Raw genomic sequence first — 11710 nt, 5'->3', positions numbered from 1 at the left:
TCTTTTTATCTTTTATCATAGTCTCCATACTTGAAACTCTCTGAAGGTAGTATTTTTGGGAATTAAGTAAATCTTGTGGATCTAATCATTCCATCTCTATTGAAGATTCAAGAATAAATTCTTGAAACCTTTGTCAGTAAATCTTGAATTAATTTATAAATAACATAATGATTTCTTCTATTTCTATTATCGAGATGTGTGGCTAAGATCCCATAACTAGTGTTATGGGAGCCTTGATGTGAAAAGCTGAATTGGGTTTATAATCTAGTAGATTCCTATAATTAATTGATATTACATAAACCCTTCTTCACTTTAATAACTTTTCTTTGTTGCAAACTTGAAAAGTGAGCCTAAGAACATCACTTGTTTGAATAGAAAAGTTTTTGTTGGGAAAAGAAAGGGTTTAGACAAATCTAAAAGCTTTAACCTTTGGATTAAAGGTAGATACCTTAACCGAATCAACCCATGTGAGAATATAGTTGAATAAATGATATGTTCCTTATGTTTAAAAGAATAAAGGGATAAAATTAATCATTAAGGTTGAGAAAGTAATGGGTAAACCATAGAATTCAATTACTCTTACAAGTAGAATTGTTCATTGGGAATTCGAAACAGTTCACAACCCTAGCTACTTAACTATCTTGGTAACCATAAACTTAGTTTGACTATTCTTACTGAATTACTATTTTTAATATAATCAACAAATGGATTACTTTCTGTGTCAAGCATTTTTAAACAATTGATAAATAAAAAACACCTTTTTGTGCTCAGGAACCTTCAATCAACAGTCTAATAACAACCACAATACTAAGTAAACATAGTATTCCCTGTGTGATTCGACACCTAACCTTGTTGGGTTATATATTTGACAATGACCGCTTAGTCTCTCATAAAATAGGTGTAGTTTGAGCATTATCAAAAATGGCATCGTTGCTGGGGAGTACGGTTGTCAATTAAGTTTGTGATTGTTAATCGACCCTTTGGTCAAAGTGTCCTAAAGGTTTACTTTTATTTGTTGTTTTTGTTTGTGCAGTTTGATAATTATGTATGCACATTACACGGAGATCAGGTGGACCATTATTACCAATTCATTCGGAGCCTCAGTTGATCTGTAGAATGACTGATCCACAAGAGGCAGAAAGATTAGCTGCCTTGGCTAATGCTCAAGTAAATCAGTAAAATACAGATAACTCTAGTCGGGTGCCAAATCTTTATGATGAAAACATAGGAGATGATGACTTATTGGATCTTGTAAACCCAAGGCATGGTGGGAATGTAGTTGTACCTGTGAATCACAATGTACATCGGAATTGCCTTTTTAGGGGAAGACAGGACCACCAACCTGTTCAGTATGATCGTAATGATGATGATGACGGAATGGATGGAGCAGGAGCAACTGGAGCTATTATTCCTCCATCTCTAGCACCTTGAGAAAAGTTCAATATCACCAATACGATAATCCAACTCCTGCATCTAAAAGTGTTATTTGGCGTTCTTCCATGAGATAATCCTAACATGCATTTGGTGAATTTTGTCACTATTTGCAAGTGTTTTGACAATCCTAGAGTAGGTCAGAATGCTATTCGCTTGAGGTTATTTCCATTTTATCTATCTGGGGCGGCAACATTATGGCTTAACGAACTGACGCCTGATTCTATAACCAACTGGAGGCATTTGAAGGAGGCTTTCCTTGAAAGGTTGTATTTGCCCTCCAAGAGGGTATAATTGAGGGATGTGATCAGTAATTTTAGACAGCTCCCAACCGAAGCTCTTTACATAACTTGGGAAAGGTTTAAAAAGAAATTGATATAGTACCTAAACCATAATATGATGGATATTCATCTGATGGAGACTCTTTATCAAGCTTTGAACTCTATTACAAAACCAGTTGTTGATAATGCAGCAGGACGATCATTTATGGATCTCACTTTTCTAGAGGCCTCGGAGATGCTTGATCAGATGACCAAACAAAGTAGATCTTGGTATACCAAAGATTTTATGGTAGGAAGACCTACTATTTCTATTGGTATGACTACAAAACAACGTAAGAAAGAGGAAAAATACGATCAAGATATGGAATATTTGAAGATACAAATGGACTTGTTGACCAAGCACTTATTATCTGCAAAGACAGAAAAAGAGAAGGCCGTTGCATCTCATGGTAGAGATGATTCTGATTCAGAAAAAGAGGCAAATTATTTGAATAACCAGGGGGTTTTCGGCGCAATAGCCAAGGAAATCACGGTTGGACTTATAATGACAAGGCTAGATATAAGGAGCGGGATCAAGGACACTGAAAGAGCAAGAATGATAGAAGTGGGTTGTATGTACCTCCTGGAAGTAGAGATAATACTGAAAGTAGCTCTAGCAAGATGTCCATGGAGGACATAATAGAGAAACTACTAAAGGGAGCTAAGGCTACCAACTTTGGGGTGACTACCGTGAAGATTGATTTTTCCTCTATGAGTCATTTGGTAAGCTCGCACTCCACTTCGATCAAACAGTTGGAACAATAAATGAGCCAACTCTTTGTAGCATTGAATAAGAGAAAGAATGGAATGCTACCAAGTGATACAATTCAAAACCCTCGTAGTGATGGTTCATGCATGGCTATTATAACACGGAGTGGTAAGGTTTTATCAGACCCTTCTTTGGGCAAAGATATAAATGATGAGGTGATCGAGGAAGATGTTGAACTTAAAAAGGGTAATCCAGTAGAGTCTAAGAATCTGGATGGCATTGATATCCCTTCTAATCATCAATAGGTTGATAAGTTAGAAAAAGGAAAAGAGAAGAAAAAGAAAGTAGTGGTTAATACTCTCCCAAAACCACCATATCTTTTTCCTTAGAGATTGAAAAAGAAGGCTGATGATACAAAGTGTAGTAAATTCATGGAAATGTTTCAGCAACTGATTGTGAATGTTTCTTTGGAAGAGGCACTAGAACAAATGTCAGGATATGCTAAATTTGTAAAGGATCCTGTGATGAAGAAAAGAGCAGTGAGTTATAAACTGATGGATAATCTTCATTATTGTAGTGCTATTTCTACAAGGTCCTTGGTACAGAAGAAAGAAGATCCAGGGCCATTCAATATTTCTTGTACGATTAGATCTCTAGAAATTGCTAAGGCCTTATGTGATCTGGGAGTGAGCATCAATCTGATGTCATTGGCTATTTATAAAAATTTGGGTTTAGGAGATCCCACACCCACTAATATGCGACTTATGATGGCAGATAAATTGGTAAAATGACCAGTTGGTATTTTGTATGATGTGTTGGTGAAGGTGGCTAGCTTCATATTTCCTATGTATTTTGTCATTCTGGATTATGAGGTGGATTTCAAAGTGCCCATAATCTTGGGTCGACCTTTCTTTGCAACTGAAAGTGTGTTGATTGACTTGCAAGCTAATGAGTTCTTATTCAGGATGAATGATGAAGTGGTACTCTTTTATGTGTGCCAATCAATGAAGAAGGATAAGGAAATGAGTGTGTTTTCAATTGTTGATGTATATTATGAGGATGAGCAGGAAGTGCCAATAGAGGAGAAGTTTGATGTCGAGCCTTTAGCTACAGTGCTTATAAATTTTGATCGTGAAGGCATTGCAGAGTATGAAGAGACTGTTTGTGCTCTGATAGGAATGGGTTCATACTATTATACTCTTAAACATTTAGATCTTGATCTTTTTAATCAACTAACACCATCGGCTAAGCCATCTGTTGAAGAGCCACCAGAGTTGGAATTAAAAAAACTACTAGGGCATCTGCAGTACGTGTTTCTGGGCAATAGAAACACTCTACCTATTATTATTATAGCTGATTTGGGAGAGAAATAGGTGGAAGCAATTATTTTAGTACTTCAGAGGTACAAAAGAGCAATAGGGTGGACTGTTGCAGATATTATTGGCATTCCCTCTGGCATCTGCACTCATAAGATACAACTTGAAGAATATTGTACTCCAACCATCGAGGACCAACTCCGTCTTAAACCACCGATGCAAGAGGTGGTTAAGAAGGAAATTATTAAGTGGTTGGACGCAAAATTGGTTTATCCTATTTTCGATAGTAAATGGGTGAGCCCAATTCAATGTGTTCCCAATAAAGAGGTATGACTGTTATTTCAAATGAACGGAATGAGTTGATTCTACTCAGGCCTATGATTGGGTGGAGAGTTTGCATGGACTACCACAAACTAAATTCATGGACTTTGAAAGACCACTTTTCGATGCCGTTCATGGATCAAGTGATGGATCGATTGGCAAGAAGGGGGTGGTATTGCTTCTAGGATGGTTATTCTAGATATAATCAGATATTTATTTCTCTTGAAGATCTATAGAAAACAACGTTTAAATGCACGTATGGAACTTTTTCATTTAAGAGGATGCCATTTGGGTTATGTAATGCCCCTACTACCTTCCAACGATGTATGATGTCTATTTTCTCAAATATGGTTGAAGACACCCTGGATGTGTTTATGGATGAATTTTCCATGGTAGGAGATTCGTTTGAGTTATGTTTAGTGAACCTGAGTAAAGCCTTGCAGCGGTGTGTGGAATTCAACCTTGTGCTTAGTTGGGAAAAATGTCACTTTATGGTGAAGAAAGGAATTATTCTCGGGCATAAAATTTTAGTAAAGGGGATTAAAGTTGATTGAGCCAAGGTTGAGGTTATTGAGAAGCTACCATCCCCCATTTCAGTGAAGGGAATGAGTAGTTTCCTTGGACATGTTGGTTTTATCAGAGTTTTATAAAGGACTTCTCCAAGATTGCAAATCCACTTTGCAAAATCTTAGAGAAAGAGGCTAAGTTTGTCTTTGATGATAGTTGCATGAAGGCATTCAAATGCCTTAAAGAAGATCTGGTTAAGGCCTCTATTATTATCGCACCAGATTGGTCAAAACCGTTTGAGATCATGTGTGATGCAAGAGGTGTTGCCCTTGGAGTAGCGTTGAGACAGAAGAAGGACAAATTGTTTCACCCGATTTATTATGTTAGCAAACCACTGAATGGAGCTCAAAAGAACTACACCATCACCGAACTGGAACTCCTTGCTATAGTCTATGCTTTTGAGAAATTTTGAGCTTATCTGCTAGGGACCAAGGTGGTGGTCCATACGAAGAACGCAAAACCAAGGTTAATTAGATAGGTGTTGCTGCTCCATGAATTTGACTTTGAAGTCAAAGATAGGAAGGGTTGCAAAAACCAAGTTTCATGTTATCTATCTAGGATGGAAGGTGAGCAAGTAGTTGGTGAGGAAGTTGAGATAAATGATGCATTTCATGATGAAGAGATCTTAGTTACTGCTATGGAGAAAGTGCCTTGGTATACTGATTTTTCAAACTATGTGGTGAGAAAGGTCATTCCAAAAAATCTTTTATTCCATCAAAGAAAGAAAGTCCTTCATGATGTGACACACTACTTCTGGGAAGAGCCGTATCTTTTTTGGTGATGTGCTGACAACATTTTAAGGAGATGTGTGCTAGAAATGGATGTATTGTACATATTGGGAGCATGTCATACTTCCCCAGTTAGAGATCGCCATCCAAGTGACCAAACAGCTAGAAAGGTGTTACAGAGTGGCTACTACTGGCCAACGTTATTCAAGGATACTCATGAGTTTGTGATAAAGTATGACCAATATCAGAGGCAGGGGTCGATATCCAAGAGGCATGATATGACTTTGACAAAGATACTTGAAATAGTATTGCTTGATGTCTGGGGCATCGATTTCATGGGCCCTTTTGTAAGCTCGTATGGAATCAAGAACATTTTAGTTGTTGTGGATTATGTGTCAAAATGGGTCGAAGCCGTTGCCTTGTCTGATAACAAAGGGAAGAGAGTTGTGGAATTTCTCAAGAAGAACATCTTCTCTCGCTTTTGAGTACCACGTACTATTATAAGCGACGGAGGATCTCAGTTTTACAACAAAGTGTTCCGAGATTTTTTGGTGAAATATGGGGTGAAACAGCATAGAGTAGCAACTCAATACCACCCATAAACTAGTGGGCAAGTGGAGGTGTCGAATTGGGAGATTAAAGCTATCCTAGTAAAAATAGTGAACGCTAATAGGGAAAATTGGTCTTGAAATCTAGATGAAGCTTTGTGGGCGCATCAAACTTCTATTAAAACACCAACTGGTATGTCACCGTATCAGTTAGTCTACAAAAAAGCATGCCATTTATTGATCGAGATGGAACATAAGGCTTTGTGGTTGTGGGCCCTCAAAAGGTTAAATCTGAATTGAAAAGAGGCAGCAGAGCTAAGATTGGGGCAACTGAATGAGATAGATGAATTCCGTCTCAGTTCTTACGAAAGGGCAAATCTTTACAAAAAAAAAATGAAGAAGTACTATGATCGAAGGATTGAAAGTAAATATTTCTGGAGACACGATTTGGTGCTTCTATTCAACTCCAAACTCAAATTATTTCCGGGTAAACTCAAGTCCAAGTGATCCGGACTATTTAAATTCAGTCAAGTCTACTCATCTAGAGTAATAGAACTTGAAAATAAAGATAAAAGTGTCATCAAAGTTAATGGGAAATGAATCAAACTTTATATCGGTCCAAAAGACTTGATAAAAATTATTGATACCTTTTATCTCAAAGAATTCTGTGTAATCAAGATATCTGAGTCATGCCACGATGATAAATAAGGCGCTAGTGGGAGGCAACCCACAAATTGGTGTTGTCACCATAGTTAGAGTTCATGTTATGTGTTGTGAATTTTTGATGTGTTTGTAGAGTGTGCAGGATCAAAAATGCAGAAAAAAGGTGAAGAAGGGATACAGTTGAAGATAGGACAAAATCTAAGCACTAGAACAAAATCAACGGCTGATTTGGTGAACCACCAGTCATCTGATGGACCACCATTTTGATCTTCATAAAAAGAAAGAAAGTTTATTCACAGGACTGAGTTGACGGTAAAAGTGGTGGAACGTTACAAACTTGGTGGGCCATCAAATCAACCGTCAAACTCAAGATGGGTGACCTACGTTCTGCTAAGGTATGACGGTCAAATTGGTGGACCATCAAAATCTTAGTGGTCTATCCCACTGACCAACATAATGAAGCAGAATCACCAAAATATTGGTAAGGAGTGACGGTCGGGGTGGTTGTCCGTCCTATATATGACAGACCATCAGGATCACCATCATTTTAACTCTAATTCGAAATTGGGTCAGGTTAATTCTATACTTTTCTTAAGTGCTCTGTATTTGACCCAATCGAGAGTTAAGGATAAAATTGAGCGGTTACATTATTTGTAATAGTTTCGCATCCTTTGACTGTTCCACTACCTTAGGATTCAAAGAATCTGAAGAGAGTTCTTCCATCTAAGACTCCCCATCTCCTTCAACTTCCCTTATTTAATCAAGCTCAATCTCTCCCTCTCTTTATCATAAACAAAAAGTAACAGAAGTGCTAAAGCTCTATTTTCCCCTGAAGTTCCAAGCAAGTAGATTACTGCAAAACCAAGGTATACGCATAACCTTCTCTTTTTGTTCTCTATAAGAGATGTAAAAGCATGATTTGTTCTCATGGAGTGCTTTTTTTTTATGGTGAGTATGGAGGTTTTGAGTTGAAACTTTAACGTATCCTGTTGGGAGAAATCTAAATAAATTAAATTGCTTAAAATGAGAAAAATAGTGCTTCAAATGAGAATTTCATGTCATTTCTATAGCTAAAAATTGATTTGGCATATGTTGCTCGACATAAGGTAGAATCTAAAGCTGTAGCTGAAGACGGAGGTGCGACGGCCAAACTGGTGTACTATCAACTTTGTGATAGACCACCAAATTGACCATTGAAGGACTAATTGAAATGGCACTTACTAGATAAACTACGACGGATAAGCTGGTGGGTCGTCAACTTTGTGACGAACCACCAAATTGAGCACCACAGGGCTCTAAAATTTTCTGCACACTAGTTATGGCTTTACGGCCAAACTGGTGGACCATCCCATCACTGGTGAACCACCACTTTGACCTTCAAGACATAAAATGCAATTATTTGACTATTTTTAAGCTTTAAACTAATTTCTTACTTCTTTTTCAGGCGTTATGGCTCCCAAACTTTCACAAATCAAAGGCAGAAGATCTTAAAGGGGTAAAAATACACCCGCACCTTCCTACAACACCAGACAACATGGAAGAGAAGCTACCATACTCTTCTAGTCTGAGGAGGGGAGTGAGAGCAGCACTAGCAGCACCAGTTCAAGCCCCGATGAAGCAATGGTTTTTGAAACTCAACCATTGCTTGTAGAGAGTAAAACTGAAGCTATGAACTTGGGAGAACAAATGGAAGTTCCATATATGGAAGCTGAACCAGAGGATACTAGTGTTATCAGACGGAAGGATCCCCAAATTTGAGATATAATTAGGTGGAAGATAGAAGGAGCGAAAAAAGAATTCTATGACGGGTTGACACCCAAAGCAAGAGGTATTACAAGGTCATTCATGGAAGAACATCATGTCATGATGAAGGAGCTACATAAATATCTTGAGTTGGAACGTCGTTTTACTGAGTATAGACTAGCATAGATAAGTAGGCCACCAGGAGCATATCAACTGAACTGGGTAAGAGAATTCGTTACCAATCTTTATATGGTGAGAAAGGACTACTCTAATGGGATAACAAACCCAAACAGACCAAACAGAGAGTATGTACCGGTCCGAGGGGTCACTGTTGATATCTTAGGCTGAACAATCAATAGAATATTATTCGGGATACGAGGCTCCACCTGTTGTCCCTAATTTTTAGTATAGAATGAGAAGTGCATCCACTCAGATACTTAGGGTGGATTCATCATTGACTGATGATGGTAACCCTTCCTAGTTTATGAACTCATGAGAGAGTATTGCAAAATCTACCCTTAGCTTCAAGGCTAAGTTCTCGTGGGCTATTTTTCAGTGAGGTTAATGCCAACAAAAGGGGATGGGAACTTGGATCATCACAGAGCTGTATTGGTAGCTAACTTGGTTTCAGGGCTGCCGATTAATTTTGGCCAGTTAATTGTAGACGAGATATTAGTGAGGTCACATAAAATAACTATTTCAGTACCTTTCCCATGTTTAATCACTGAGTTATGTATGTAAGATGGTGTGCCACTGATTCGTGGAGTTGACAATAAAATACAGGCTATACATAGACAAGACATTAAGAAGTCGAAAGACAAATCAAAGTTTGAGATATGTGTCACCAAGCCTCCAGCTTATCATCCTCATTCTGCACCAGCTCCCGATGATACAGAAATGCCTAAAGGTATGCCTTTGCCCATCACCACATATATACCATCTGATTATGTTCCCCAAGATACATTTGCAGAGTCAGGTTCTTCACAGTCTATGGGTGGAGCAGATTTTGCTGAGTATAATTTTAATCTGGAAAACTTTGCTAAATTGGTGAAGACTCAAAAGAGATTTCAGAGACAACTAGAAAAGTGTGTTGGAGACTTCAAGCCATTTGTTGACTAAATTGTAGCTAAAATAGTCAGGCCATTTCAAACTATTCAAGTTAGGATGGATAACATAGAAGCCTGCATCAACAAAAGGCTAGATTCATTGTGTTTCCCTGATCTTGCCAAGTTCATGGAAGAATTCGAACAAACAAAGACTAACATAGAAGAGTTAAAGGGAAATTAGTCACAGCAGCTTGTGCTTGACCCAATTTTAGCGGTAAGCAATGATGATGAATACATTATGGATCTGATGGCAAGACCCATGAGGGATAAAAAAAAGCAGTAAATGGATGAAAAAGCTGCAAGAAAAGAAGAACGGAGGAGGAAGAGAGAAGCAATATCACTAGAGGAACAAGAATAGCATGCTATTAAGAAGGTTAAAAATAAGTCATTTAAATATGAAGCAGAAAGGCAAAAAAGAGCAAAAAAAGAAGCAGCAGGGTTATCTACTAGCGTTGCCCCAACAAGGGGGTAAAATATAGGTTTCAGGAGATGACCCCTCCGATTGTGAAGGGTGAGGTTATGAGTACCCCTACCACCATAGGGGATAACATTGCACCAAGCGAGGATGCAGATATCTCACCACACTTGACAGACACCTCAGACTGAATAAGAGGCAAGACAAGTAAACTCAATCCTTTGTACCTTACTTTTAATGTTTGAGGACAATGCATATGATTTTATGGGGGTAGGTGTACTTGTCTCATGGTTGGGTTATGTTTCCAATATTTTGAACCCTATCAATTCTTGCATTATCTAGTAGAAGCGGCATGTCTAGGGTGTTTTAGTTATGTATGTCAAATTTCTTAAGCTTGTGATGTAAATATTTGTGTTCAATGTTATTTATAAAATGCTCAGTTTGAGTTCCTTTGTAGATATGAATAATGAATGATGTTGGCATAAGACTATGAGTATGTGTGTGTAATTATTTACTTTATTCACGTAAGCATGTGTACATAACCTTCAGTAAATCTGCATTTGGCATTAATTTGTTAGAGGTGCATGAATCATGTGATGAAGATTCTAAGGGTGGCAAAAAAAGTTTAACTCAGATGCCTGTGGGTGTGAGGATTTTTCTTTAGTTCTTGCATAGTCTAATGCCTAGAACTTTCCTAAGTCATTAATACTATCTTCTAGCTGATTCACTAGGATAGGATGGCAGGCCTCCTTGTACCTTTAGTCCGCTTAGCCTAAATAATTATCCCTACCATAACGATTACTCCCTCCCTTGAACCCGTTTAGAGCTTTTAGTAGTTTACTTCGTGACCAATAATTTTAATTAACTCTCCAAAAGACTTTAGCATTCAAGTTCAACTCTGGAACTAACCAAATATTGGGTATTGTGCTCCTAAATTAAGGGTGGCTATTGTCAAAATAAAAGTGCCTAGTGTAAAGTTGGTTTAGAACTTAGTTAAAAGCATTTGGCCCTGATCTGTCAAAGATATTATGCACCTTAGTTGGGTACATCAGCATAAGTTAAGAATGGCTGATCCCTTTCAAAAAAAAGGAAAAAATAAAGAAAAAAAAGTAGAAGTGAATAATGAAGAGTGAAAACATACTTTTTAAATTAGTAGATTGGGGTTTCAAAGATGCCAGAGCAAGAATAATTGAGTCTTAATGAGTCACGTTACCCAAAAGCATATCCTCACCTAGCCTAAAGCCTTATTGCAAGCATAGAAAATACTTGTTTAATCTTAGTGAATCAGCTTTGAGGGTGAGTCTTACGGCAAGGAAAAGCCTATGGGAACTTGGACTATGCTTGTAACTTCTTTGTCAGTGTGAGAGCTTAGATTTTGTCCACATAATATAACAAGTGGTGGACTTCTTTGTTGTGAGGGCAACTAGAGTTTACTTCAGTTTGATTTTATCTGTGGGACATAATATCCATGTGTGTGTGCAGAATTAAAATCAAAGCTAGGTGTAGAGCCTGATGTGTTAAATTCACGTAAGTGAAATGAAGAGTGAATGATTGCGACAAAATAATTCATTAGTTGGTTGCTTGTCATGATATTATTCATGTTCACAATTAGGTGTTGAGTTTCTTGAGGACAAGTAATGATCTTAAGTTAAGGGTGTTGATGTTCCTTCTTTTGACGAAATATTTTTCATCTTTTCTTGGGAAAATTGGATGTTTTCAAGCCACCAAAGTTGTATTTGATGACAGCTTTTAGTATTACAGGGCATGGAGTTAGCTGAACAAAAAGACTCTGGAAAGTGGCAAAAAAGTGCTTCTGACGGTTGAAATGGTGAACTGTCAAACC

General features: G+C 37.7%; 1 protein-coding gene across 1 annotated transcript; it reads left to right on the top strand.

The window, feature by feature from the left end:
- Window positions 1-2891: 2891 nt before the first annotated feature.
- On the top strand, window positions 2892-3833 carry LOC124896157. Its single transcript, XM_047407695.1, has 2 exons — window positions 2892-3242; window positions 3285-3833. Exons 1-2 carry the CDS (start codon window positions 2892-2894, stop codon window positions 3831-3833), a joined length of 900 nt encoding a protein of 299 aa, XP_047263651.1.
- Window positions 3834-11710: the final 7877 nt, after the last annotated feature.

Source organism: Capsicum annuum, chromosome 2 (genome assembly GCF_002878395.1).
Source record: "Capsicum annuum cultivar UCD-10X-F1 chromosome 2, UCD10Xv1.1, whole genome shotgun sequence".
In the NCBI taxonomy this organism is placed as follows: Eukaryota; Viridiplantae; Streptophyta; class Magnoliopsida; order Solanales; family Solanaceae; genus Capsicum; species Capsicum annuum.
Note: the sequence above shows the minus strand (reverse complement) of the source record. Positions and strands in the feature narration are given on the sequence as shown.